This window comes from Alnus glutinosa, chromosome 11 (assembly GCF_958979055.1).
Source record: "Alnus glutinosa chromosome 11, dhAlnGlut1.1, whole genome shotgun sequence".
NCBI lineage: Eukaryota > Viridiplantae > Streptophyta > Magnoliopsida > Fagales > Betulaceae > Alnus > Alnus glutinosa.
The window spans coordinates 962256-987541 of NC_084896.1; the positions used below are offsets into that span (position 1 = coordinate 962256).

At 36.1% G+C, this 25286-nt stretch overlaps 3 protein-coding genes across 6 annotated transcripts; 1 reads left to right on the top strand and 2 right to left on the bottom strand.

Moving 5' to 3' along the window:
- Window positions 1–226: 226 nt before the first annotated feature.
- On the bottom strand, window positions 227–2628 carry LOC133881807 (3-ketoacyl-CoA synthase 4-like). The gene has a single exon (XM_062320843.1). The coding sequence runs from the start codon at window positions 2110–2112 to the stop codon at window positions 589–591; it is 1524 nt and encodes a 507-aa protein (XP_062176827.1). The 5' UTR covers window positions 2113–2628; the 3' UTR covers window positions 227–588.
- A 9024-nt stretch (window positions 2629–11652) lies between these two features.
- On the top strand, window positions 11653–15672 carry LOC133880985 (uncharacterized). 4 transcript variants are annotated; one of them, XM_062319954.1, is made up of 4 exons: window positions 11659–11806; window positions 12398–12436; window positions 15107–15299; window positions 15415–15672. In XM_062319954.1, the coding sequence occupies exons 3-4, from the start codon at window positions 15117–15119 to the stop codon at window positions 15505–15507; spliced, it is 276 nt and encodes a 91-aa protein (XP_062175938.1). In that variant the 5' UTR covers window positions 11659–11806; window positions 12398–12436; window positions 15107–15116; the 3' UTR covers window positions 15508–15672. The 4 variants fall into 4 exon arrangements, with proteins under 4 accessions (XP_062175937.1, XP_062175938.1, XP_062175939.1 ...); XM_062319953.1 differs by lacking the exon at window positions 12398–12436 and having other exon boundaries at window positions 11653–11806; XM_062319955.1 differs by lacking the exon at window positions 12398–12436 and having other exon boundaries at window positions 11799–11857.
- Window positions 15673–19266: 3594 nt separating this feature from the next.
- LOC133881383 (protein RADIALIS-like 2) lies at window positions 19267–20797 on the bottom strand. The gene is made up of 2 exons (XM_062320299.1): window positions 20384–20797; window positions 19267–19503 (listed from the first exon to the last, which is right to left on the bottom strand). Exon 1 carries the CDS (start codon window positions 20641–20643, stop codon window positions 20392–20394), a length of 252 nt encoding a protein of 83 aa, XP_062176283.1. The 5' UTR covers window positions 20644–20797; the 3' UTR covers window positions 19267–19503; window positions 20384–20391.
- Window positions 20798–25286: the final 4489 nt, after the last annotated feature.

Below are 25286 nucleotides of genomic sequence, written 5' to 3' on the forward strand. Positions count from 1 at the left end.
AAGATAAAATATAAGGAAAATGTTACTTGAGTTTGGTGCTGATGGGGATGGGGGACCTATCTATACAAGCAATCAACGTATTGGCCAGGACAGAATAGCTAGTGTTGAGCTGCCGCAAGGCAACAAAGTTCTCAGAAATATAATTGTCATATATATATAGAATTACCCATACAAGCACACAAGGGTGATACTTTCATGAGGGAAGCATCAGGAAACCATGTGGAGATGAAAATGATAATATCTGTTCCCATTTATTCATTAGAATACAATCCCGATCGAACATGATTTACATTTGAATTGGAATTTATGCAGTCAAATTCTGTCACAAGCTAAATGAAATAAACTCCATGTACAACTGGATCTTTCATATATCTATATATATATCCCTTTGAAGAAAGGAATGCATACACTATATTAATCCAGACACAACACATGCCAGAAATCAAGACAAGCACACAAATATATTATGGCTTTTGTTCTAAACATAAAAAAGTGACAAGGGAGGACAGAAGAACAAGAAAATTGCCCAGCTAGTTCGAACTATATATCAAGGCATCCCAGATCGAGGCCAACTGAATTGTGGTCGAGCTATGCAACTGTCTGTACCGGATACCTGTGAATGCAATCTTCCCATGGACTATTAGGAGAAGGTTTTACATTCCTCAGGGCCTCCCAAACCGCACTATTACACTTGAAGCCACTCCCAAATGCAATCTGCCAGACACGGTTCCTCTTTCGCATCCTCCCCTTGGCTTCCGTATAAGCCAGCTCATACCAAATCGAACTCGACGAAGTGTTACCAAACCGGTGCAGAGTCATCCTAGACGCCTCCACATGTACGGGGAGAAGCTGCAAATTCTTCTCAAGCTCATCAATCACAGCCCTCCCGCCGGCATGAATGCAGAAATGATCGAAAGCGAGCTTGAAATCAGGGATATAAGGCTTCACTTTCGCATTGAACAGTTTCTTAGCCACCAAGGTAGTAAAGAAAAGAAGCTGCTCGCTTAGAGGAAGCACAAGGGGACCCAACGTTGTGATGTTAGCCTTAAGAGCTCCACCAGCAATGGCCATGAGGTCCTTAGACAAAGAAACCCCGGTTTTCCCTGCATTATCCTGCTCCTGATAAACACACCGAAAGGCCATATCGTCAGCTCCGCGATGTGTCCTCACAACGTGTACAAGCTTATACTTGGCTCGCCGCCGATCGACCGGTTTGTTGGATAGCAAAACAGCAGCGCCGCCGACTCTAAACAAGCAATTGGGTATTAACATTGATTTCTTGTTCCCAAAGTACCAATTCTGAGTGATGTTCTCAGTGCTAACAACAACTGCGTAAGTGTTCCTATGAACTTGCAACATATCCTTAGCAAGATCAACGGCTATAACACCAGCACTGCAACCCATGCCGCCTAAATTGAAGCTTCTAATATTAACCCTCAGCTTATACTTATTAACAATCATGGCCGAAAGGGATGGCGTTGGATTAAACAGGCTACAGTTCACAACCAGAATACCGATATCCTTGGGCTTGACATTGGTATTCGCGAACAGGTTATCCAGGGCTCCAAACATCACTTGCTCCGCCTCCTCTCTCGCCGCGCCCATGGAAGGCCTGGGAGGAAGGTAGTGCATAGCTTCGGGGACGTAAGTCTCCTCGCCGAGACCGGAGCGCTCGAGAATCTTGCGCTGGAACTCCAGCGACGAGTCGTCGAAGTCGCCGGTGAGCTTGGAGTGCTCCATGAACCGGTGGAACTCTACCTGGAGATGCGAGGGAGGAAGATAGCAGGAGTAGTCGACGAGGTAGACGGATCTCGGGCGGGTCATGATGTAGACGGTAGATCCGGAAATGAAAACGGCGGAGAAGATGACGACGCTGACGAGATTGTACTGGAGGTGGAGCCAGAGTTGGTGAATGTCGTCAGGGTTGAGCTGGGAGGCTTGGATGATAATGACAGCTATGAGAGGGACCAAACAAAGAGTCAAGAGGTGGGAAACCAGGTAGTGGTAGCCCAGTTTCACGTGCTTGAGATTCACGCTCTGGAGGAAGTCCGGTAGCCCCCCGCGGGTCTGGTGGATCTGAACCCCCTCGGCGGCGGCGGGTTCGGTGCTCATGATTGGAAATCTTTTGTTTGGATTTCTTATTTGGGGGAGTTTGAGGGGTTATATAACGGTAAGGTTTACACAGAAAGATGTAGGTGGCCGGTGAAGAGAACGATCTGATATATGAGAGAAATGTGGGAGGAGGAGTTGTTGAGTGGGTTGATACAACCACAGCAACGACCCAGTACAGATCATGGACCACGTAGTCAGATGAGTATATGACTGAGATGAGTGAGGCGGTTCGGCTGTTCTGTTTCCTCTGCTACCTCTCTCTCTATCTCTCTCTCTCTCTTATTTTTTCTATTTTGGGGAAGAGATGTCTGAGGGGAAGAGGGAATTATATATAAGGAATCTTATTATCGAGGAAGACGATGGCTAGTTTCTGTGTTTCTTTGGAGGGAGAAATCAAATTTATAGGGAAGAAAAATGGGAGGGGGCGGTGTTTAAAACCTGGGATTTGAAAGAGTCAGCGAGAAGGGAGCGGAAGGTTCAAAGTGGCTTCTCTGCACGACTTCACTTCGGAAACTGCCATGCTTGTTTGGGTTTTTCTAATCTCTGTTTGTACTCGCAGTAACAACATCACAGTTGGGCCCATCATTTTCTAATCTGTGTTCTGGATTTTTTTTTCCAGTTTTATATATATATATATATATATATATATATTGTGTTTTAACATATTTTGTGTGTTTGTTAAAATTTTTGTTTCTTAAAAAAAAAACAATTAAGTTTTAAATTTACTATTAAATTTATGAGATTCAATATAAGTCTCATAAATTCAATTATAAATTTAAAAATAAGATATATAAAAAATATATTTATATCGTTTCTCAATTTATTATCGCGAGATCTTCCTCGAATGGGTTGTTATGTTTTCTGGTGTGGAATTTGGATGCATGCCCCTTCCATCTTTGCATAGAAGATTTAAGAATCAAATTAAAGAGTGATGTTTTCTTACCTATTTTGGCCGATGCATACGAACTTAATAAGTTTTTTTTTTTTTTTTTGTTAATAGTAGTTTTTCTTTTAATTCAGTCTCTTAAACTAATATCTATGTGAAAAACTAATATCTATGTGAAAATACATACTTTAAAGATAAATATTAATTTAATAAACTAAATTAAAAGAATTTTCTCCCACCAAATTCAATTGAAAGCATGTTGAGATGACAACGGAATGGCTTTGCACTCATAAGAGATACCTATCAATAATTTATGGGATAGCTCACAGATAAAAATAAATAAATAAATAAATTCACATTTATTATAGCATGCCCCAACAGCTAACTGCACAAATAAATAAATAAATCAACTGCATCAGCATGACTCATAAATGATTAATTTGAAGGCTATTCTAATTTCTATACGAGCACGTAGTTAGATGTTGACATATTTGAATTTACTGCTAAACTATATATATTTATATAGTTTACAATTCAAATCATATTATTTACTCACTTTTACAGTATTACCTTATTAGCTTGTGGGAGAAGGAGGATCCTATTCCTAGCTTATGGTACGTGTCAAGAAACTATGAGCATGTTTGGTTAACACGATTGTTTTTATTATAGTTTATTATTTTTGAAATATATGTTTGGATTGTTTTGCTAAATTTAAATTCTACTCAAGTTTTATCTAATTTTTTTTTTTTAATTCTGTCTTAAGTTTTTTAAACCATTCAAACATAATTTCAAAAATTAAATTTTATTGGCATTCGCAATTTTGAATATAGTAAGGAATAGTAGAATATAATATAAAAAAATCGCACAAAAAAAATAATAGAATATAGTAAATTTCCTCCGTTTGTTAATTATTTTTAGGATGTTTTTTTTTTTTTGTGTGTGTTTTATGAATATTATGTACTTTAAGTTATTTGTTTAATGTTTTGTTTTAAAAGCATAAAATGAACAAAAAAAAAACAAAAAAGAAGAAGAAGAAGAAGAAGAAGAAGAAGAGAAGCTTTAGCAATACATTAACCGTGTTTTTATGTGTTAACCATCTCAAGTTGATTTTTCACTTTATACTTCAAGATTAAAATTTGTTTTAAACTACTCCACATAAATCTCTTTGTTCTAATGGGATTGCCCTTGTGACTACAAACTTGAAATTAGTTTGAGAAGGTTCATCCAAAGGGATTTAGAATGTTAGACCGTATATACAGCGAACGAACTACATATCGACAACAAGCGAGGAGGGTTGGTTTTCGAATTTTCTCTTCAATTTTTTTTTTTTATTATTATTAATAAGGCCCGTCTCACAAACGACTTTACAAGCTAGCCAAACCCAATCGTGTTTCTCAAAGTCTAACAATTCATAGCTGATTCTAAGAAAACGCATTATCTTTTTACATTGTGTCACGTCAATCACTTTTCATATTCTTAATAGAATACTAACAACAACACTTCAGTACACGTATTATACCTTATCTCCTTCCAACAATAATAGTATGTAGCATTTAATTTGACGTCATTACTTTATCCGAGCCATATAACAATGGAAGACAAGACACAACATGAAATATGATTCATCCAAAAGCTAGAAACCAAACATCACATTCACTAAGAGCTGAGTGCTACTTAATAATAGAAAGACACGTGACAGAACTCATGCAGAGAAGAAAGAACCTATAACAATAAGAAAACGAGCTATCGAGAAGTTTGTGTATTAACATATTTCAATTAGAGAAATGATCCCTACACTCAACAGCCCCACAACAAGCTGACGTGGCTGGTATACGTAGTATTTTATTATTTTTTTACAAAAAGAAGAAAACAAAACAAAAAAAGTAATAAAATATTACCAGCCACATCAACTTATTGTGGGGTTATTATGAAAAATGAGTGTAAGAATCATTTCTCTTTCAATTAACATGAAATTTTAAAAGGATTGATCCAAACGTCGTATTGTATTGTATTGTAGCCCAGGTATGACTCAGCAAGCACCAAGTGACGTTGGTGAGGGTTAAGACGGACGTCCTCTATCTCAACACCCAACTGTCCGATTGACTGTGCAGTTGTAGTCTTCTAGAAGTCAATAAATGGGGCCTGTTTGGCAACCGCTTTTATATTTTTTTCAAAACAAAAGTTAGCTTCAAAACATTTTGGGCATGTTAAGGTGATTTTTGTTTTTTAAATATTGTTTTCTATAATTTAAATTCAACTTAGATTTTATTCAATTTTTTTTAATTTTATTTTGAGCTTTTTAAACCATCCAAATATAATTTCAAAAAATAAATTCTAATTTCGGTATTCACAATTTTAAATATTTTTCAAAAGAGCCGCACACCCAAACGAGTCCCAATCATTTTTTATATCATATTAATCACTTTTTAACAATTTTTTTTACTTTTAATATCTCAGCAATTATTTCTTAATCATCTTCTCTATTTTTCTTTTAAAAAATATATTTTTTTTATTTTATTTTATATCACATCAATCATTTTTTTTTTTTTTTTTTTTTTTACCACTGACACGTTATCATTGGGGAGTATAATAATTAATAAGGCTAGCTCTTTCAAATCTGATAACGCCACCGCATTTGATTTTCTATTAGTTCTATGCCTCTTTGACCATTCTACATAATGAATTGGATCCCTATACAATTGTTTGTGGAATTAATTGCATATAATTTCGATAGTCCCCCAAGTATCGGGATTCTCTCCATAATTGAGAATTTTGAAAAAAAATTCCTTCTTGTTGAAGCCAAGTTTCACATGCTCAGTTTGAGCTATGGATTAACTTTAAAACAAGAAGAGGACCACTAGTCGGAGAGCCTCTAATGGTCAAATCAATATTTTGTTTAGGAGAAATGAAATGAAAAGAGATGTTGAGAGAGAAATTATGTTACCTTTTAAAGTGAAGAGCTGTTGAATATGCTCCTCGATGCTTGATTTAAAATTGTAGATAATGTTCAATTATTTCTCATGTAATGGACTGTTATTCTGTGCCTTCTACTCAATGCTGCTTGACTTATTGAATGCCTTCTTATTGAAGAAAAGAAAAATGACAAACTTTTAACTGAATCTTTAAAGCAGCAACTATCGATCTTCGACCCCATTTCCCATCTAATATCAGCAACAACCTGCTTGTAGGAAAGAAACTTGTAGAGTGATGTAGTTGTTGTTCTCTGTTTGTTACAGAGCTGGTTTCTGTGTTTTGTTGGGAGCCTGTCTGCATTGTAGATATGACTTTTGTGTTTGATGTTGCCTGCTGGTCTAGCAGGTCTTCTCCCCTGTTTGGGGTGTTTGTATCCAGTTTTTCCTGGAGAGGCTCTTGTTCATTGTGTTTGGTATAAAATGTTTTAATTCATCCAATTTCAAAGTATATTAGGGTGGAATCTACACATATAAATCCCCTCCAATATACCTTAGAATTGTGCATTTATAACCATAGCTCTTTTTCCCACAATTTTCTCGCACCGTGGCTTCAATCTTACTCTTGTAGAATTAATTTCAGTGCGTCAAAGCTTGGCGCAACGGCCAACTAATTACCCACCTAAGGCAGTAATTACAATAAATTTTCTTGACTACAACGGCTAGTAAAGTCTGCTCATGACCTTGTCCGTATTTAAGTCAGCATATTTGCCGTAGATATCATGTGAGCAATGAATGGTAACGGCCCACGGGAACCAAACTAGCTGATGCATATTCTTGGGAATAAATTCAATTCAACTCGGTCTAAGGAGCTGGGAGGAGATTGTAGGACTCTTGAAAAAATCAATTCCGAGAGATAGACACTTAGCAGCTATTTCCAAGAAATCAGGTATCATTTATTCCAATAGATCTGGATTAGAATTCTACTCTAAGTTTAATTGAAATAAGAGTCATAATCCGATTAGTAATCCTATCCCGATAGAATTGGAATAGGACTCTTAGCCCAAAAATAGTTTAATCAGTAGTCCTATTCTCGGTAGAATCGAGATAAGACTCAAGGTCCAATCAAATCAGAAGTTAAATAAGAGATCAGATCAAAAGTCTAATAAATTATTAAAGTCCAATTAGAACTCTCACAATAGTTCTATATCAACAAGGAACAGGAATCATAATTCAGGTTTAACTTCACCTATTTGCCTACAAATAGGCTCATACCCCAAGTATAAATTCAGACTGAATTTTTTGAGATTTAGCAAATTTTTTTTAGTAAAAGCTAACTTAAGCATCATAGTAGACTCCTAGAAAGAGATATTGAAAAGCGTAAAAAAACATCGAAAAACGTACTGAATCATCTTTACCATTTCTCGTATTCTTATTTTCTTGTTGAATGTCACGATGACTAAAAGGGCTATTTATATTGGGAGGGGGGGGTGATCATTCACACCTTTAACAGACTTTGAGCCGGTGCCTCCAAAGGCTTACTAAAGATAGGAAGACTTTTCATCAGATATGCATTTTATATGCCCATAGAAACTGTTAATTTACTTCATCTCCTACTTTTACAGGCTTATGCTTATGTATCGGAGATAGTTCTGACGGTATTCCAACGAACCTTTCTAACATTTTGTCTTCTGTTCAGTCTCCTCCTAGTGCTCCGCGCGCAATGATGACTATTCCTTACTTGCATAGTGTTATCAACGATGACTATTCCTTACTTGCACGTGCGTGTTTCACACGCACTACCGCATGGAACGTTCTTTAATTTGCTGCGCATTCTATCTTCCTCCGGTTCTCTTCACTGCTGTCAATCCTCTGTGGTGGTCCATTTCATCCTGGCGAGTGGCTTACACGCGCCGGCCATCACCACCTTCCTCTGCCTTGCCTTTTGTTGGTGTTTTGTTCCGAGTTTTTTCTACTATTTTTCTACAACTTTGTTTGCTTTCTGTTGTTTTGCTTGTGTTGTTTGAGTTCCGTGTTGTTGGATCATGTTCCGTTGTTGGCAATATTTTTCTGCAGCTTAATGGTAATTGTTACCTTTACTGTTTGGGACTCCTAATAGAGTCATTTTATCTTTATAAACCGTCCAGACTGTCCAGTGCGACCTTTAGAGAGACTCGAATCTTTTTTGGATTCATTGTTTACTATTTGTTCTCTTATTTGTATTGCCTTTCCCGTTCGGGTTTTATTGTTTGAGAACCCACCATTTTCGTTTGTGTTTTTCCCTATAACCCTTTTTTCATGATTGAAAAAAAAAAAAAAGAAAAAAAGAAAAAAAAGACTTTATCTTCTCTATTGAATTTTGTTTGCTCAGATTGAAAATAAAAAATTCGAAAAAGCCAAGCACGGTAATCGTAGCCTCGTAGGACACTGCAACAATTAGGACAAGTGCTAGTGATATGGGCTCAGACAATCGAGAAATACGTGTCCTTTGTGGGCCGCCACAAACAATTATGTGTGCTCAGCATTTAGGCTTAAGCCCAACTCTAGTTCTTTTTGCAATACTTTTATTTTGGGCTTTGGCTATTAGTCTTGTAGCACCGTATTTACGTGGATGAATATCATTGTCGGCTGAGATATTAAAATTATTTTCAGTTTTCGATTTCACTCCAACTAGTTGAACAGAACTGGAATTATTCTCACACCGTATGAAAGTAAATATAAATTAAGATTAAAAAAAAAAAACTATGAAAGAAATTCATAGAGAGAAATAATAACGTTTAAGAAAGATAAACCTAATTACCCTAGATAAAACAAAAAATAACTTTAAAATACTGAAATTTGATTAATACTTTAAAACTAAATTGAAAAATAACACAAATCATATGCCTTTATAGAGGTCAAACTTGAGTGTCCCCCAAACAAAATACTTAGAGAAAAAATTAATAATCCTAAAACTTGGAGACAAAGCAGAATATTTAGGTTAAATTTGAGTGCGCGTACTCTAAATAAAATACTTAGAGAAAAAAAAAAAAATATATATATATATATATATATATATATATATATATATATATAAATAATCTTAAAACTTAGAGACAAAGCAAAATACTTGGGTTAAATTTAAGTGCCCTCCAAACAAAATACTTAAAAGAAAAAGAAAAATATAAAAATAATCTTGAAACTTGAAGAAAAATCAAAATACTAGGGCAATAGGCCAAAAGGGTGTACTCGATTCTTGCCATTCTTGTTCTAATATTCTCTGTACATTAAGGCATTTGAACGCTATTAATTCAGCATCTAACTACTGCCAGTTGTGTGATGTTCTTACTTTCAATTTCACTCCTACTAGTTGTGTCAGCTACCTCCAACCATCGAGAGCCGACCACCGACGAGATTATTGCCATCAGGTAAGAGAAAACTCTATCCAATTAAACATTCTGTCATTTGTTTTCCTGTTGTCTCAGGCATTGGTAGCCTCAATATTGATGAACATTTACGTTGTCGGTTTGAATCAATTGTTCGGGTGAGTCTGGGCTGTTAAATTCCACAGTTTTGAAAGAGGGACTAGTACGAAGGTGTGGCCTATATACATATATTAGCATCTAACTTTTGATATTGGAGACTTGCAAAAAGGCCAAAGTAAGAGAACAAGTCTGAATAATGTACTTGCGCTATGATTTTTCTCATCTTTTGTAAAAGTAATGTGTTTTTGATTGGTAACTAAGCCGAGTAAGACAAGTGCCGACAGGTACGGGGATCACCCACTGAATAACTGGGTCCAAACGTGGTCGTTTAAGTTTCTATATTTATGATAAATGATTATTCTACACATGTAGGCACAATTCTCATCAAATTTTGTCTACGTGTAGTTTGTTTTTGATTTTTTTTTTTTTTTTTCCCAAAAAAATGTCCTACCATTTTTCTCTACAGTGATTTCATTGTTTTTTAAAAATAAAAAAGAAAAAATAAACTGTTATGTAAACATCACCGTTTTAAACTCAAAAGAAAATTGAACCAAACGTCTGAAGCACTTGTTGTTTCACGCCATTTAAGAATAGTGGAAAACGTCACTTTCTAGTGAACTTGGACTCCCATCACATATGCTGAAGTTCTTTCCAAATCTAGCTACCTCTCCCTTTCTCGTCATTGTCTCTCAAATTTTTTTCCTAGGTCTCTACTTCAAAAATCAATAATTGATAAAAGAATTGATTTCCGATTTATATTACTTCCCATAGAATTTATGGTTCGAATGATAAACCCATCAAAGGATTTGGTTAATTTTATGTTGATGTTGAAGATTTTGGTGAAGTGACCGAATATGTCACTTTTTTTTTTTTTGTTTTGTTTTGTTCTTATACTTTTTTATTTTTTCTTTCTTTTTCATTTGATTGTTGATCGTAAATAAGCAAATAGATGAATATATTTGCCGTGATAAGTTGGGTTTCTATTTTGCTATTGCGAGTTTGGGATTTCTACGAGGAGAGTTAATACATGGGGGGACGGAAAACTGTCTCCCATCACCCTCTTTTATTTTTTAATAAAAAAAAATAAAATTTTGTCATTTGATGTGACCATCAAAGGACAAATTTTGATTTTTTTGAATTAAAAAACTAAAAAGAGGATGATGTAGGACGGTTCTTCATACCACACAAATCATTTTCATTCTACGAGTATATCTAATTGATGAACATATTTTTTAGTAAATGGTGGTGCGTGATGGGAACCAATTTTTTTTTTCTGTACATCTCAAATTGGCCCCAAATGGTTAAATGAGTTCAGAAATGGATTGAGATTAAATTGATGATTTATTGTTTTTATTATACCCATTAGTTGGTTTAACTGAAATTTGGTAAATCTTAGAAATTGATTGGTTGAAGTTTGTTGAGATTCTGGGTTGAAGGAAGCTTGATTGTAATATCTTATTGAGTTATTGAAGTAGCCGATTGTGATAAATTTTTGGTTGATTTTGTTAGTTCGGCTGAGTATGCCAGATGGCCAGTTGATCTGTAATGGCCGAATGGAAGAAGAGGGGATTTTAATTTTTGGGAGTTTTGGTTTTGTTCTTTTGGTTTGGCTGATGGGAATGCTAGACATCCAAACACTTTTTTCTAGAACTTGATTTTAACCTGATGTATCATGATTCTATGAGATTTGATGTATCATAATTCTATGAGATATATCATTCTGAGAAGTGTGTCACAATCTCATAAAATTATAACACATCATGTTGAAATCAAATTTTTTTTTAAAAAAAGAAAAAAAAAAGAAGAAGTTAAAATCTCTAATATTTCTCTTGGCTGATTGGGAATGCTATTCTTTAACCGCGTTAAACAATAAGTTTCAGGCGTTTTGTTCAATTTCCTTAGAGGCTTGCTACATGACCGTCCCCCGTTAGCCTTTTTTAATATAAAAATAGTTTTTTATTAAAAAGTTGGCTTTGATGGGACATCAAAGCCAGCTTTTTTAATAAAAATTTTATTTTTTTATTATATATGAGTGATGGGGGACGGATGAATGTCCCCCATCCAGCATTTCCCATTTCCTTATGAGTGACGTTTAGATTAATAAAATTCTAAAACAATCCTATATTCGGCTTAACCAAACTTGCTTTCCAAGCAAAAGAGCAGTGATAAGATGGTTTCCCCATCGTAAAACTTCGATGACAAGTCAGAAACACGTTTATTCCACTGCATGAAAAGTCAAAGTCCGCAACTTTAATTATGCTTTTAACCAATAACTCACCGACACGTTCAAAGCTCACCAGCCCTACCCTGAGAAGTCCCGTTTCCAGGTAAAACCGCCACCTAACCAGAGGCGGTTCTCCTCGTTTCGGCTAGAGAGATTGAAAAGGAACCAAAAGTAGCATATCAAATTGAGCTCTCATTTCAATCAATTGAAGGTATGCCATCTTCAATTTCTTTTTGGCTACGAATATGATCTAGAATTGGAAGTTAAGTTACTCTTATATGCTCGATTAGACTGTGTTTGTGTTTAATTTGATTGTCTAATCTTTTTGTTTGCTGAACCAAAATCACGGTTGGTTCACGTCGGAGAAAATGTTAGCAAAATCTCTGATAGAATAGATTTTTGTGCTATTTGAATATATTGATGATCAGGGCATGAAATTTCTTCTTCTTTTTTTGACTGATTGCGTGAACTGAGATTTTGTTTGGAGCATTTACGAATATTGGATTCTTTGTTTGTTTCGTGCGTCAATGGGAGAGAATAATCGGGGGCTATACGTATTGCTTTGGTCTTCTTTGGTAACAGTAGCAGATACTGCTATTTGTATCTCTCTCTCTCTCTCTCTCTCTCTCTACTACAAAGTTCAAATGATTAAGGCGGAAAATCCAGTAGCACAAGTCCTGTATGTATCAATGTCTATCAGTTGTTTGTTTGTTTGTGTGTGTGTGTGTGTGAGAAAGAATTTGGTTGTGGTCTAGAAAAGCTTAGATTTTTCCATTGTTTTTGTTGTTGATTTGATTTGCAGCTGACTGGAAATCTCAGATCAGACAACCAAATTGGCAAGGTTTGATTTTTTTTCTTTTTGAAATTTCACATCCGAGAGATTGTGATTTTAGTTTTAGTGGGTTTGTTAGTATGTTTTGGTTCGCCTTAGTTTTAGGGATTTCAGTGTTATGGGATTTCTGTTTTTGGGAACAAACGATGATGGAGGCTATGGTTTTTTCTTTCTTATATGTTATACAATTTTGGAAGTGTTATGTCGATTGCACGTGCGAAAAACCAAATTTAGGAGCAAAATATTGGAATTCTTAATCATGTTTAGTTATGTGCAAAGAAGTGTAGTTCTTAGTCCAAAATTTTGTATGGGTTGAGAGAATATAGGATAATCTGTGTTGCTAATAATGAGGTTATGTTTATGGTATCAGCTGTACTAGAGGTTATGGGACCTTTTTGCTTTGATGTTGAGGAGGATGCTACATCAAGCAGGCAATGCTCTCCTATTTATATACAAGAATTGATGTGCTGGTACTAGGAACTGGTGGGTTAGTTACAGACCATTGGCGTCCTTTCTCAACTTAAAAAAAAAAAAAAAAAAAAAAAAACTTCAAACAAAATAACTGAAAAAAGAAAACAGCAACCTAAAAAAAAGGGCATTTTGGCCGGTTTATGTTCAAAAAGACATGTAGGTATTAATAGTAACGGAGCGGTAGTTAGAGGGGGCTGGGTGACACTTTTTAAAGTTTGGTGGTCCAAGTGCCCGACAATTTTGGGAGGCTAATGCTCCGCTTGTTTTGGCGTAAAATGTTTTTTGAAAAATGTTTTTGACATTTTTCGGTGTTTGGTGGGGGTTAAAATAGTAGTCATCCTGTTGATTTTCGTTTGACAAAAAATGATTTACCCTTTTTAATTTCGTAAATCATTTTCCCCAACCCTGACTCACGTACTCATCTTCTCCTTCACTAAAGACTGACTCTCTCGTCTTCTCCTTCACATAGACGATAACAGCTCAAGGCAGAACAGCTCCTTTATCTCTCTCTCGATCTCTCTCTCTGTGCTAGCATCAGGTACTCTCTCTCTGTTGGATTTGTTGGATCGTCCAAAATACTATGTAAAAACACCGAATGTTCTAACTCCATCAAAATAGTCTGTAAATCACAACTCCCCAACCGGTTAGCAAACAACCAAAATGAAGAACCCAAAGATTCCAAGGATTAATCAACCCAAAAACCCAACCAGTGAGTACCTAAAAATCACATAAATCATCCTTCAATCGGCTCCTAAACAAAACCAATTTCTATAATTTAATCGAACTTTAATCGGAAAACAGAGAATAACTCACGTTAGGGCTTTTGTTTACATTGACACAAGCCCTAAGCTAAGAGATCGAAGAAACCCTTACAACCCATATTTTATTTTATTTGTGTTGCTCTGTTTTTTTGTATGTATAAATATATGCACTCAAAGTGTTTGTCAAAATGTCTCTTTACAAGTTGCAATGTGAGTCTCAAGTGTTTGAACTGTATGTATAAATATATGCACTCAAAGCGTTTGTCTCTTTACAAGTTGCAATTTTTTCAATGTGAGTCTCAAGTGTTTGGCCTGCAGGATTCTGTTTCTTATTAGGCTACTTCACGGGGGTTTATGGGATGTGGCTAGGTGTCCATGTGTTCTGGATAAATCATGCATTCGTGATTCATCCAGAGGAATGTTGGAAATGTTCTTTCCTTGGTTTGAAGTGATGTTACTCCTTGGGTTTTGTATCCATCTTTAATATATAGATATATTTTCTAACGATGCCCCATCCAATTGTGGAGATATCATCGGCAGAGAGTGCAATAGAATGTCAAGTTTTGTTTTTTTTCTGTCTGTGGCAATTAAATGGCTCTAAAGTGCATAGAAAAATAAGTGGTAGAACATGTAAGTCAAATGTTTTGCGACTTGCATGGCTGTAGCAACATGTTTTTGGTCCTCTCTACCCTTCTGATCTCATGAGTGAATTCATTGCAACTCATCCTCCCTGGAATCAATATTTAGTCACCCACCTCTCCAACCTTTTTCACTTTTGCATTGGTTTTGTTTTGTTTTCTCCTTTTTCTGTTATATTTAGTTTATAGTAATGAAGATATTTCAATTGGAAGTAATGAATCAAAAAAACCTTATGGGGATTATTTTAGTTAAACATAATTTTTTAGTTTTTTTTATATTATTTTACATTAATATTTTTATGTTGTGAATAAAAATTGATTTTTATAAGTTAGTCTGATTGAATGAAAATATAAAAAATATTTGAGATTTTCCGTACGTGCCAAACACCGAAAAATGTTTTCGGTGGAAAACATTTTCCTAAAAATGATTTCCCTCAAAATATTTTACAACGGAAAACATTTTACGTCGAAACAAACGGAGCATAAGTGTATTTTCCTCTAAATTTAGACTCCTATGCATATAGGAGGATAACTTCTTTGTATGTAAAGCAGTTCTGTTTTCATAACTCATTTTTCATGCATGGTGTATTATTGAGATTATTCTGAATTATGGAGTGATATGTTGCTTAGTGGTTTTGCAAGGTTTTCTGTGCTGTTTTTTAATCTGAATGACTAAAAAGAATCAGGTGGCTTGGCATGGCTATGATGTAGTTTTAAGTGATGTATGGTTAGTAAGCATAGCTGCTAGTTTCATCTCATTACACTCTTTTAATTAGCTTAATGCTCATACGGAGTAACTTCTGTATCAGGTAACTGAGGATGGAAGCACAAAAAAGTGAAAAACAGTCTTCATCTTCTGCTACAACCCCACCCATGGCTTCATGTCGAAAGAAGAAGAGTGAGGAAGCCACTTTCTTGGAGGATTTGAAGGAGCACATTGATGAGTTCGTGCATGCATCTATGGATGAACACAAAACTTGCTTCAAGAAGACCATACAGAAGGTGGTTCTATCTTTCTAACTTCTATGCTACTTCTTCTATTCCACAAGCTTATGTTTTTTCATTACCTTACCTATTTCTACCTGTTAGTAATTGGGTAGTTCAAATTCAATTTCAGATGTTTGGAATGTCAAAGATTGTTGCAGAAAGGAGTTCTGAATCTAAGGGAATTGAAAGCTCTCTGCCCCTCCAAACAACGGTGTCAGACTAGAATGTCTCGCCTTCTTTGGTGACAGCTTTATATCTAGTTTTAGAGCATGATTTTCTCAAAGGATAATAATGTTAGGCAATGTGTATTGTTAGAATTTTGACTTGGGTAATCCTGCTTGGAGGGATTTCATATGGGTAAATTTCTATGACAGAAGGGATTTCATCATTCATATGTCTATGTTGATGTGTGTTTTGCAGTTTTGCTTCTATCGTCTGGTTCAGTAAGCTCCTAATAACTCTTGAATTCCATAGGAGATAAGTTTGTGGTCTGAGTCATGTGGGGGCTTGCCTTAGTTATAGGTGATGATCAATTAGGTCATGGTTCGTATAACAGCATGCCCCGTTGTTGGAAAGCATTAGCGCAGAACCTAACAACGTGGACACAAGTAGGCTTTTTCCATTTGGTAGCAGAAGTTCACGTGGTAGAACTTCTGTGTACAATAGATTGTCCTGCAGACTACCTGATAAAAGATTAATCAAGCATTATGGTAGAAAGCATTGGCCAGGAAACCTCTCGGTTGTGGCCTGTTGGTGGCTCAAAAGTTAGGAGCTAGGAAGCCTGACTGAGCCGAAAGCTTTTTGTTAAGGAGTAAGGCTACTCTGGCTGACGTAACTTGTTTTAATGGTTGACATGTAATTGATTTGATAAATAGGTATGAAGAATAGCATTACCTTTAATTAAATAGACTTGGTCGGATGGGCTTGGAGTCAACTCTATTCAAGTGGATTGGGATTAGTCCAATTTGAATCCAGTCTACCATATGAGACCGCTAAGAAGTTGGCAAGATCCATTTCAAATGAAAACTGATTTTTTTTTTTGAACACAAGAAAAGGAACCTTTATTGCTGAAAATGAGCTCAAGAGGGGATTACACTTGGCCAAAAGCCAACACAAATACAGAAGCACAGAATGCTAATACAATGCTCGAAGGCCATCACAGTGACTAGAGATGAAGAATCTTCACCCACTAAATTAGGAAAATCTTGAATTAAAGCAGCTATCAACGGTAGACTGTGACAAAAATAAAAAATATACAAAAACAAAAGCTACCCAAATAATAAACAAACATTACAAGGAGCAGACATTACGCCTCTCTTAACAATAAGGCACATCCTAACACAAAGAAAGAGAAGCAAATCTAACTTTTAAGTCATCAAACAGATCCCCATGATGTTTAAAAATTACAAAGGTAAATTGTTAAAAAAACACAATTCAAAGCCGGCAAAGGTAGAAAACCACCCTGGCGCCACACGCACCGCCCAATGAGTCTCTTACTGTAGTCAAACACCAGCCGTTCTGAAAACACCAACAACCTTACTGGAAAAAATGGAGCGTGGGTTTTTATTAAAGAAGATTATTAGTGTACCGCATCTGCAAACTTCGTTGGGATTTTTTTTTTTTATTGTTTTAAGGTTGAGAAAGTAAACAGAAAACACGAGGAACCAAAAGCAAACACAAGAAGAAAATAAAACCAAGGCCTTTACAAAAAGTAGGCAAACAAAAACTATCAAGGAGGTCTTTCCCACTATCCAAAGAAAGATCCAGGAAGGCAAACAAGAGGAACATGTCTCGAGACTACTTGTCTACTTAAAAGTAACATCTACAGATGACGATTCTCTTGCTCTCCAATGCTCCCGTGACTACCCTTCACCTTGAGGAGTTGATTACTTATGAGGGCAATTATTTGCTCAAAAATATTTTGGTACTACAATTTTTACTACAACTCCTTAGAAACATGTGTGGCAATTCACATTTTATAGAAATGAGCGTTATGTGAAATATCACATAGTAGTCTACATTTTAGTGTCTGCATGATAAATATCACGTAAATTGACTAGTCGGTTTGTAAATGTGATAAATGACATGTGGGTTGTTACGGGAGAATTTATATTTTAATGACTAACCTGATAAGTATCACGTGAAACTTTCTGTGTACTTTAACAAATGATCCCAATTGAGGTTGATTTGACTTGTTCTTTTGTTCTTTTTTGATGGACCCCAAGGCTTCATCCTATTCACAAATATTTATTGATCGACGACCCTAATTACAACAAACTTATCTCTTTTGCTTCTTCTCTATTTTTGAGGGTTAGGCGGAAGATGTTTTCATTATTTTGGGGTTTCCTTGCCTGTATTTATTTATGTTTATTGCCAATTGGCAGCCTTGAAAATGAACCCTCAAAGGCACATGCATCTCGTATACTTAGGGAGGTTGGTGAACAAACCAACCTAATTATCAAGCAAGTATATATGATTGGCTCACTTAATTTTAAGCTGGCCGAACCATCCTACAAATTACCCGTGAATCTGTATCTGTTGACTTAGGGTTGAATATATAAGGAAACTGATATCAAGAAGCACTGTGCTTTTTTCTTTTTTCTGTTCACCAGTAAGGATCCAAAGCTTCTACGACATGCAAGGTTTTTGCTTTCTTGGTTCAAGTGATTGCCTATATGAAAGAGGACATCGAGGACAAAAAAGAAAGAAAAAAAAATCAACACTACCTAGCAGATTAGCACTAGCCATTAAGAATTTAAGAGGGAGGAACGAAATATGAAGACTTTTGTTCAGATTTCATGTTAGATCGGGTATAGATTTTTAGTCATTTGTTGTTTGAGTTGCTAACGGTTCGAGCGATAAAATTGCTAAAAATATTTATTATATTAAATCACCACTTATTTTAAAAGTTACGTTGTGCTAGAATCAGACTAATCTTCGTATATGAAATACGAACCGTAGCTTTTTCGCAAACCACTTTCTCCAAACACATAGATGATTGTTCAAAATTGGAGTGGTAATGTGTGGGAAAGTTTGCGAGAGAACAGTTTCTTGTTCATATTGAATATGTTAAAATAAATAAATAAATAAATAAAGGATGAAACTCTATATGATGTATCAAAGATTTAGCCATAAGGAAAGGAAGAAAGTATAGAATTTTCATGGTCCAAGAATATCTTAACCAATTTAGTAAGGAAAATGGCCATAATATTACAGTTATTACTACAACGTCCATATAATTAATGTGGTAGTCCATAATTGATAAAATAATTTAAAGTGTATGGTTGATAAGTTCGTCACTAATTAATTAAAAGAGAAATGATTTTTCTACGTCTTTCATATAGCTGATATTCTTACTTGGCATATTTTATTCAATTTTTTTTTTTTTAATGAAAGATGTAGGATATATCATATTCATACATGTAAGAAAAGTGTGAGAGAGGCTTATGGAAGATGTAGAAGAATAATTTTTCTTAATTAAATTGACAAGTCAAATTTTTTATTAATAATTTAATCAATTATAGATTCCTACATGCACCAATTTGTGAGTTTTTCCGAGAAACCGTTGCCATGTGTGATGTGGCAGAATTTGATAACACGAGAGGTCATCGAAACGTTTATCCGCCAAAGATTAAAGGACTTTTTAAAGCAATAATATAATTCCCGCCTCTTCACTTCCCCCATTCTCTTGCTGCGTCCCTCATTCTCTCACCCTCTCTTCAACCTTGCTTAGCTTTGATTCAATTCCGTTGTCGAGAATTTCAATTCAGGAGAATTCTAAGTCCAAACACCGATTTCCAAGCGCCGAGGTCAGAAATTTTCAGATCCCAAACTCTGCTATAGAATGCTTTTTAGTTTCTTTCTTTCAATTAATGCCATATTTGGATTATATTTTCTGCTATAGTGAATTGGTCAAGAGGTCTGGTAAGGAATAGGATCCTCTTCATTTCGACGGAAATGGAAAGGAGAATTCACAGATCTATTTAACAAAATACGTACTATATATATATATTTCATTACATTGATATAATTACGGTGGAATAGGAACGAAAATAGGTGATAAACAAGAACTAAAGAACATGAAATAGAAATTAGAATCACTCATTATGTGATTCATTGCAATTACAACAAAGTCAAATATTAGTAAGAATAGCGCCATTGATCCTTTATTATTGCTTCCATGGCGGTTGTCTTTCAGTGGAGCTTCAGATCTCTGATCCTGCAAATAAGTGGAAAATTCCACGAAAATTAGGCTTAACAAAAGGAAAAACTCATTTTTATTTGTTTAATTTACGTGTCATGTTGTTGAGTATATGAGACAAACATTTAAGGCACGTGGATAGTAGTAGTAGAAGGCAACTTGTCCACGAGTGCAGAGTATATGAGACATGTTCAATATGACTTTATACATTTACTATCTGATTCGTAGATTCCGTGTAAACGTGGACAAGATATTGTCCATCGACGCCCTGTCTGATTCTGGTTTTGGAAATACTTGCTTTGGGGACCAAAGACTAAGCAATTTCGGCTTTAAAAAGGCAAGAAAAGTGCTTTTGATCTGGCTACTGAGAAAAATGTTTGTGGTGCTATAACTTTTATTGGAAGCTTTCTACAAATTCATGTGATGGACCTGGTAAGCACTATAAAGTGGAGATCATTAGTTTGAATGTCTTATTTCTCTTATTTTGGGGACAAAAAAAATATTTATAAAAAAATTTAATTATTTAGTGGTTAACGTAACGGATGATGTTAGGTAAGTCTGTAAAAAACTTATAGGAAAAGTGATAGTATCGTTAGCAGCACTCACCACGAAATGATACTTTCAAGTCATTTTTTAACTACAAATGTGAAGGGAATCCAAATAAAAGTTAGGAGGTAGACTTGGAAAAGTCAAGAGCTGCTCTTATTATCTTTTGCGTTCAAAGGAAAAGAAGGAAGTCTTATTCATCCAAAAAAGAAAAGAAAAGAATGAAGTCTTGCTGGGGGTTACTTTTTAAGGATTTTAGACAATGAATTTGCATGGGGTGTCAAGAAGTAGTAACGGAAAACAAATAAAGAATAAGGAAGCAATATATGAAGAAGGGCTTGAACTATACTACCTCTTCTCCTAATAACCCAGGTTTCCCTGAGTTGTCTTGTATTTGGGGAAGGGCACTCGGCCTGACTCAATACGCTTGACATCCTCCACAAGTTCTTCATAGCGCCTCTTCACCTCTTCTGGAGTTTTCCCACCAACGGCCTTAGCGACATTGTACCAACGGTCGGGGGTGTCCTTATCATACACAGCCAGAGCCCTCTCAAAGGCCTTGTTTTCCTTGGCAGTCCACGAGTCAGAGCTGGACATGGAACTCGATGCCATTGCTTAAGGTGAAGTTTGTTGGCAAAGGAAGAGAGGAAACACTTTATAGTGAGTGCAAGAAATAAATTGGACAAGCTGAAAGGCCAAAGATAGTGAGAGAGGTTTGAAGAGAGTCAAGGGAGAAGACTCAAGTCAAGGGATTCTATGTGCAAAGAGGTGGCAATGCCTTCTCTTTATAAGCATGAGTGGCGGGGGTGAGGTGGGGTACTGCCAGTTGGCGTAGAAATATTGGCATATTGCAAAATTCTAGTCGAATTTTTATGATTTGTCTCCTTAGATACCACAAAATGAAGAAGGACAAAGAAGACCAACAATGTGGGAGAATCAGTATCTCAAGAATTTTTTTTTTTTTTTTTAGTAACTAATTGGCCCCAAGGGGAGGGGGAAGGGGAGATTCGAATATCTAAAGAAGTTAAATAAAAATAAAATTGATCAAGTCCTTTTCTTTCTCCTTATTTAAGTTATAAGCATGTGGATTATATACATGAAAACACATTAGATGTTCTGAAAATAGTAGAACCTATATAAACTCCAGAAAAGCCCGTTCATGTTTTGCAAGTAAACTAGGCTTAGCAAGATCCACGTGGGTTGGTTTGTGGGACTGTAGAACTGTAGAAGTCACCTAACTTCTGGACAATTAGGTAAATTTTTTGGGTTGGAGTCTCAGAAGATAACCCTCTTTTCTATTCTACTGTATACTTGCAGTTGCAGGGTCATAGGTAGGCCCAAGCTCAAACCCCAATCAATCCAATGACCGTACCAAGACTATCACGTGTGCACCAAAATCCTTTTTTTCCTGTTCGAGGGAGATCTGCTGCAAATAAAGCTTTCTGGGTTCTCTTCATTACTGAATAACATTCCAAGCACTCTCTAGCTGGCCAGATGAGTCCGTACAATGGTTACATCGTTTTATTTTTTCACCGAGGACAGGTCAACCTATGTTGAGACCTTTCCTGAATGTTAGTTTTTCTTAGTGAGGGGTGTCTTAGCAGGCACACTTAGGTCTCTATGATTGGCGTTTGGCTTCTTAACAAGGAGATTATGTTCCATCCATTGCTCTAGAACGATAAGACTCTACTACCAACAAACGTACTTAATTTGGATTTCTTTCGTGTCGGACAATGAAAGTTCCCTAATTTAATATCATGAAAGTTCAATGAATGATTGAGGGCCCTGTTACTCCTCACTGTAAGTCAAATTAATGAAAAACGAGGTTCATTTAGTGGTTGATTGACTTGGTCTAAACTCTAAGCATAACATGTAATTATGGATGCGCAGCTAACATTGATTCATTGCATGTCATTTCAGTCACAAAGGCATCACTATCAAATGGACAGAAACCATGTTTTTCATGATTGATATATGCATTATTTTAAGTTAATGTGAGAATCTTTCAAGGTTGGTCAGTAATCAAATTATTTTTGTAGAAAGCTGGCTATAGGCCTTTTTTTTTTTTTTTTGGATGAATACATAAAGTTTTATTCCATTGGAGATTAGATCTTATGCCATCATGATATTAGCATAGTTAATCACCTGGCTATAGGCCTTGCAGATGAAGAAAAAACACGTGATAAACAGGTAGTATGGGTTGGGGAATTAACCTAACAAATGTGATAAAATAGGTAACATGTGTTGGGGAGTTAAAGTTGATAGAATATGTTTAGACAGCACCTTAACTGAAAAGCTTAAACTTGTACATTTAGGCCAAAAATGTTGTACCAATCGCTCTTGTGACTGTTACTTGATGTGAGATTTAAACACTTGAAAGTGTGATACTCTTAACAGTATGTATGTCGAAGTCAAGAACAAATTATTTTTTGATGCTAAAGTTGGTTCAGTTCCTTCTTGTTCAGACAGTTGGAAAGCAAATAACAAGTAATACAAAATACTGTACTGCTATATGTAACAAGGAGTGAGGCATTATCTCATCTGTTTGCGTTGTTTTTTAGCTGGTACCTCAGGATGGTGTGCTGGAGTCCTCAACAGAATTTTGCGCACTTGGTCTTAAATTTTAACTCTTTATGGTTTACAAATAATTGTTCTTATGACTATATACTGTCATTCCTCAAGTGAGAGGGAAAGTGACCTGAAGTTTTACCTCTCTTGGATGGACACACGCTTTGTGCTTGGCTGGCCCATATATCTGTTTCACCCTCGATGATGATGATGAAGATCCACGATCATATCCTAGCTGATATCAGGTTAGACATGGGGAACTGAAATGCAATAATTGGGGGGAATCTTTTCATGCTCTGAATGCGAAGAATTCCTAGTGGCCTAGTACTGTTTTGAACTCTTCTCACTTCCATTTTGTTTTCTGTAGAAACATAGATGAGATAAACAATTGCTGGCCAGATTACACAAGAAGATTAAGTTTTTCATGTCTCTCTGTCGTCCCTAATTTCCATCATTTCCTACTAACGGTGCCTAACACAAACTTGGAAAATTCTCTTTTACAGGGCATTAGGTTTTGTCTGCATAAAGATACTTAGCCAGGACTTTCTTGTTATATAGATAATTAGCTGCATGCTAGAAACTAGAAAGTTAAATTTCCGAGATTACGGGAGCAACCTTTTTTGTATTTGATGCATGCAGATTGCAGACAAGCCCTTTCCCCCATTTTTTTTAAGCAATTTTTCATGCCCAATTAATCTGTGACTCATAAAAGAGTCCTGACTATGTCTTTGTCAAGGTAAGCAATAGTAAACAATGCTTTCTAGTTCAGAATTGTACGTGTGCTTAACGAGCAAGAAAGCTGGTCCATATAATTTTTAGATTTGGTTTCGAGGAGTAGTCCTGGGGTGAGCATATTAATATCCCCTGATATGCTCCATTAGAAAGTATCTCGATGGAGAAAATGACACAAATATCTGTTTGGAATAAAAAGCTAACCTAAGAAAGCATCAATGTAGGAGCCTGGCGGTGTGATACCATGGCTTTAAGCTGCAAGTTGGTGTAGGATAGCCCCAACCTATGGGCCTATATTGGGGAAAGTCTTGCAAGTAGGCTTCAGTTTAGTCTATTCACTACTAGAATCTACAACACAATTCCAGATATTGGGAGGTGAAGAACAGGAAATCTCAGTAGTAAAAATGCATGGTTTATGATTCCTTACGATCTTGATGATGCTGTAGTGATAGAATTTGGTTGAGAAATTAAGAGGTTTAAAAGAAAATGACGCACTAAAACCCCTCTTAACATATAGGAGATATATTGCTGTCCACAGATTTTCATGTCATATTGCCAACTTCCTTGGAACTTTGGGATTTCTTTAGCAAATCTTATGTCTAATCTGACACCAGTTATTCTTGCTTTGACTAAAGAGCAGCAGGTGTGTAAACTTGGAAGCAAAAGCCACCCCCCATTGTCAAGTTGCATGAGTCATGGTCATGGGATTCTGGCCACATGCTAATGGGGCTAGCACTGATCATTAGTTGAAAACTACGTGAGCAATTTTCTAGGAATCTATAAAGAAAATAAGTGATGCTTTGAGATACACCCTCCTACCGATATTTCGAATCCTTATCAACCAAGTCTATCTCCATAGAAAGTAACATCTATGGAATCCTCCTCTTCCTCGGGACTTTTCGTCCACCAGTGGTCCTTCCTTACAAGTGGGAGAAATTGAGTTACCGTGGACTCTTTTTGCCTTATCATTGGCTTGTTGATCACGGTGGTTATCTTGTTCTGGATCCTCATTTGAATTTGCATGATGTGGACTAGATTGAGCTGTTCTGTTAGGCTGAGATGATGTAGGAGAAATATCCTTGACACTTGACAGTCCAATAGTGTAGTGCTTCTACTCATAAATTGTTTAGTTTTAGATGCAACAGGGTATTAAGCACGTTTATCTGTTTTGTTGATCCAGATTAAGCCCTTTTACCTCACTGATCTCACCAGGCAACCTGGAATCTCCAACATAATGGATGGTGAGGGGGAAAAAGGTCCACCACTCAGACTTGGCCGGCCGGTCCTACATTGGCCAAAAAAGCATAAAGGTTGCCTTCTAGGTGGAATCTTTTAACAAAAAGAGGAACTTTGAAAAATTAGAAATTCTAATTAGGAGATTTAGTTGTAGAAAAGGGTGGAAGGAACTTCAAAAATTACTCAACCTTTCGGTTGCATTACGAAAAACTTCTGCTCCTGCCACATCACCGTCACGGCAAATAATAAGACCATTCTGACAACCGTTTGTGAAGTAAAATATTTGTCAACCACTATCAAAAGCCCAGGTGGGACAATCCATACTGATAGTCTGTATTGACAAGATTATTTCCCAACCAGATGATGCTACGTAACCCAGATTGCCATACTCCCTCTCATGTAAATGTAGACTCTTTGTCCTTCATTGGAGTCTCCTTAGAAAAGTTTATCGTCTTCATGATGTCGCAACAGGGAATTGAGGCCAACTCGATAGCATTGGTCCTCGTTTATCGATGAACATAGCTCAACCCAAGGGATAAATGGTCCCTATTGGGCCCAAGGGCAAAATGGGCCTGATAGAGAAATATTTGCCAACCATTACCACACGCTCAGGTGAGACAATCCATACTAACAGTCTATATTGACAAGATTGTTCTCCAACTAGATGATGCCACGTAATCAGATTGCCATACTCCCTCTCATGTAAAGGAAAATTTCTC

What these genes read in the sequence shown, in the direction of transcription:
- LOC133881383 (XM_062320299.1), bottom strand. Translation starts at nt 20,643, where the DNA reads ATGGCATCGAGTTCCATGTCCAGCTCTGACTCGTGGACTGCCAAGGAA.
- LOC133881807 (XM_062320843.1), bottom strand. Translation starts at nt 2,112, where the DNA reads ATGAGCACCGAACCCGCCGCCGCCGAGGGGGTTCAGATCCACCAGACC.
- LOC133880985 (XM_062319953.1), top strand. Translation starts at nt 15,117, where the DNA reads ATGGAAGCACAAAAAAGTGAAAAACAGTCTTCATCTTCTGCTACAACC. An exon ending in TCAAGAAGACCATACAGAAG is followed by an intron (nt 15,300 to 15,414) that starts GTGGTTCTATCT and finishes ATTCAATTTCAG; the next exon opens with ATGTTTGGAATGTCAAAGAT.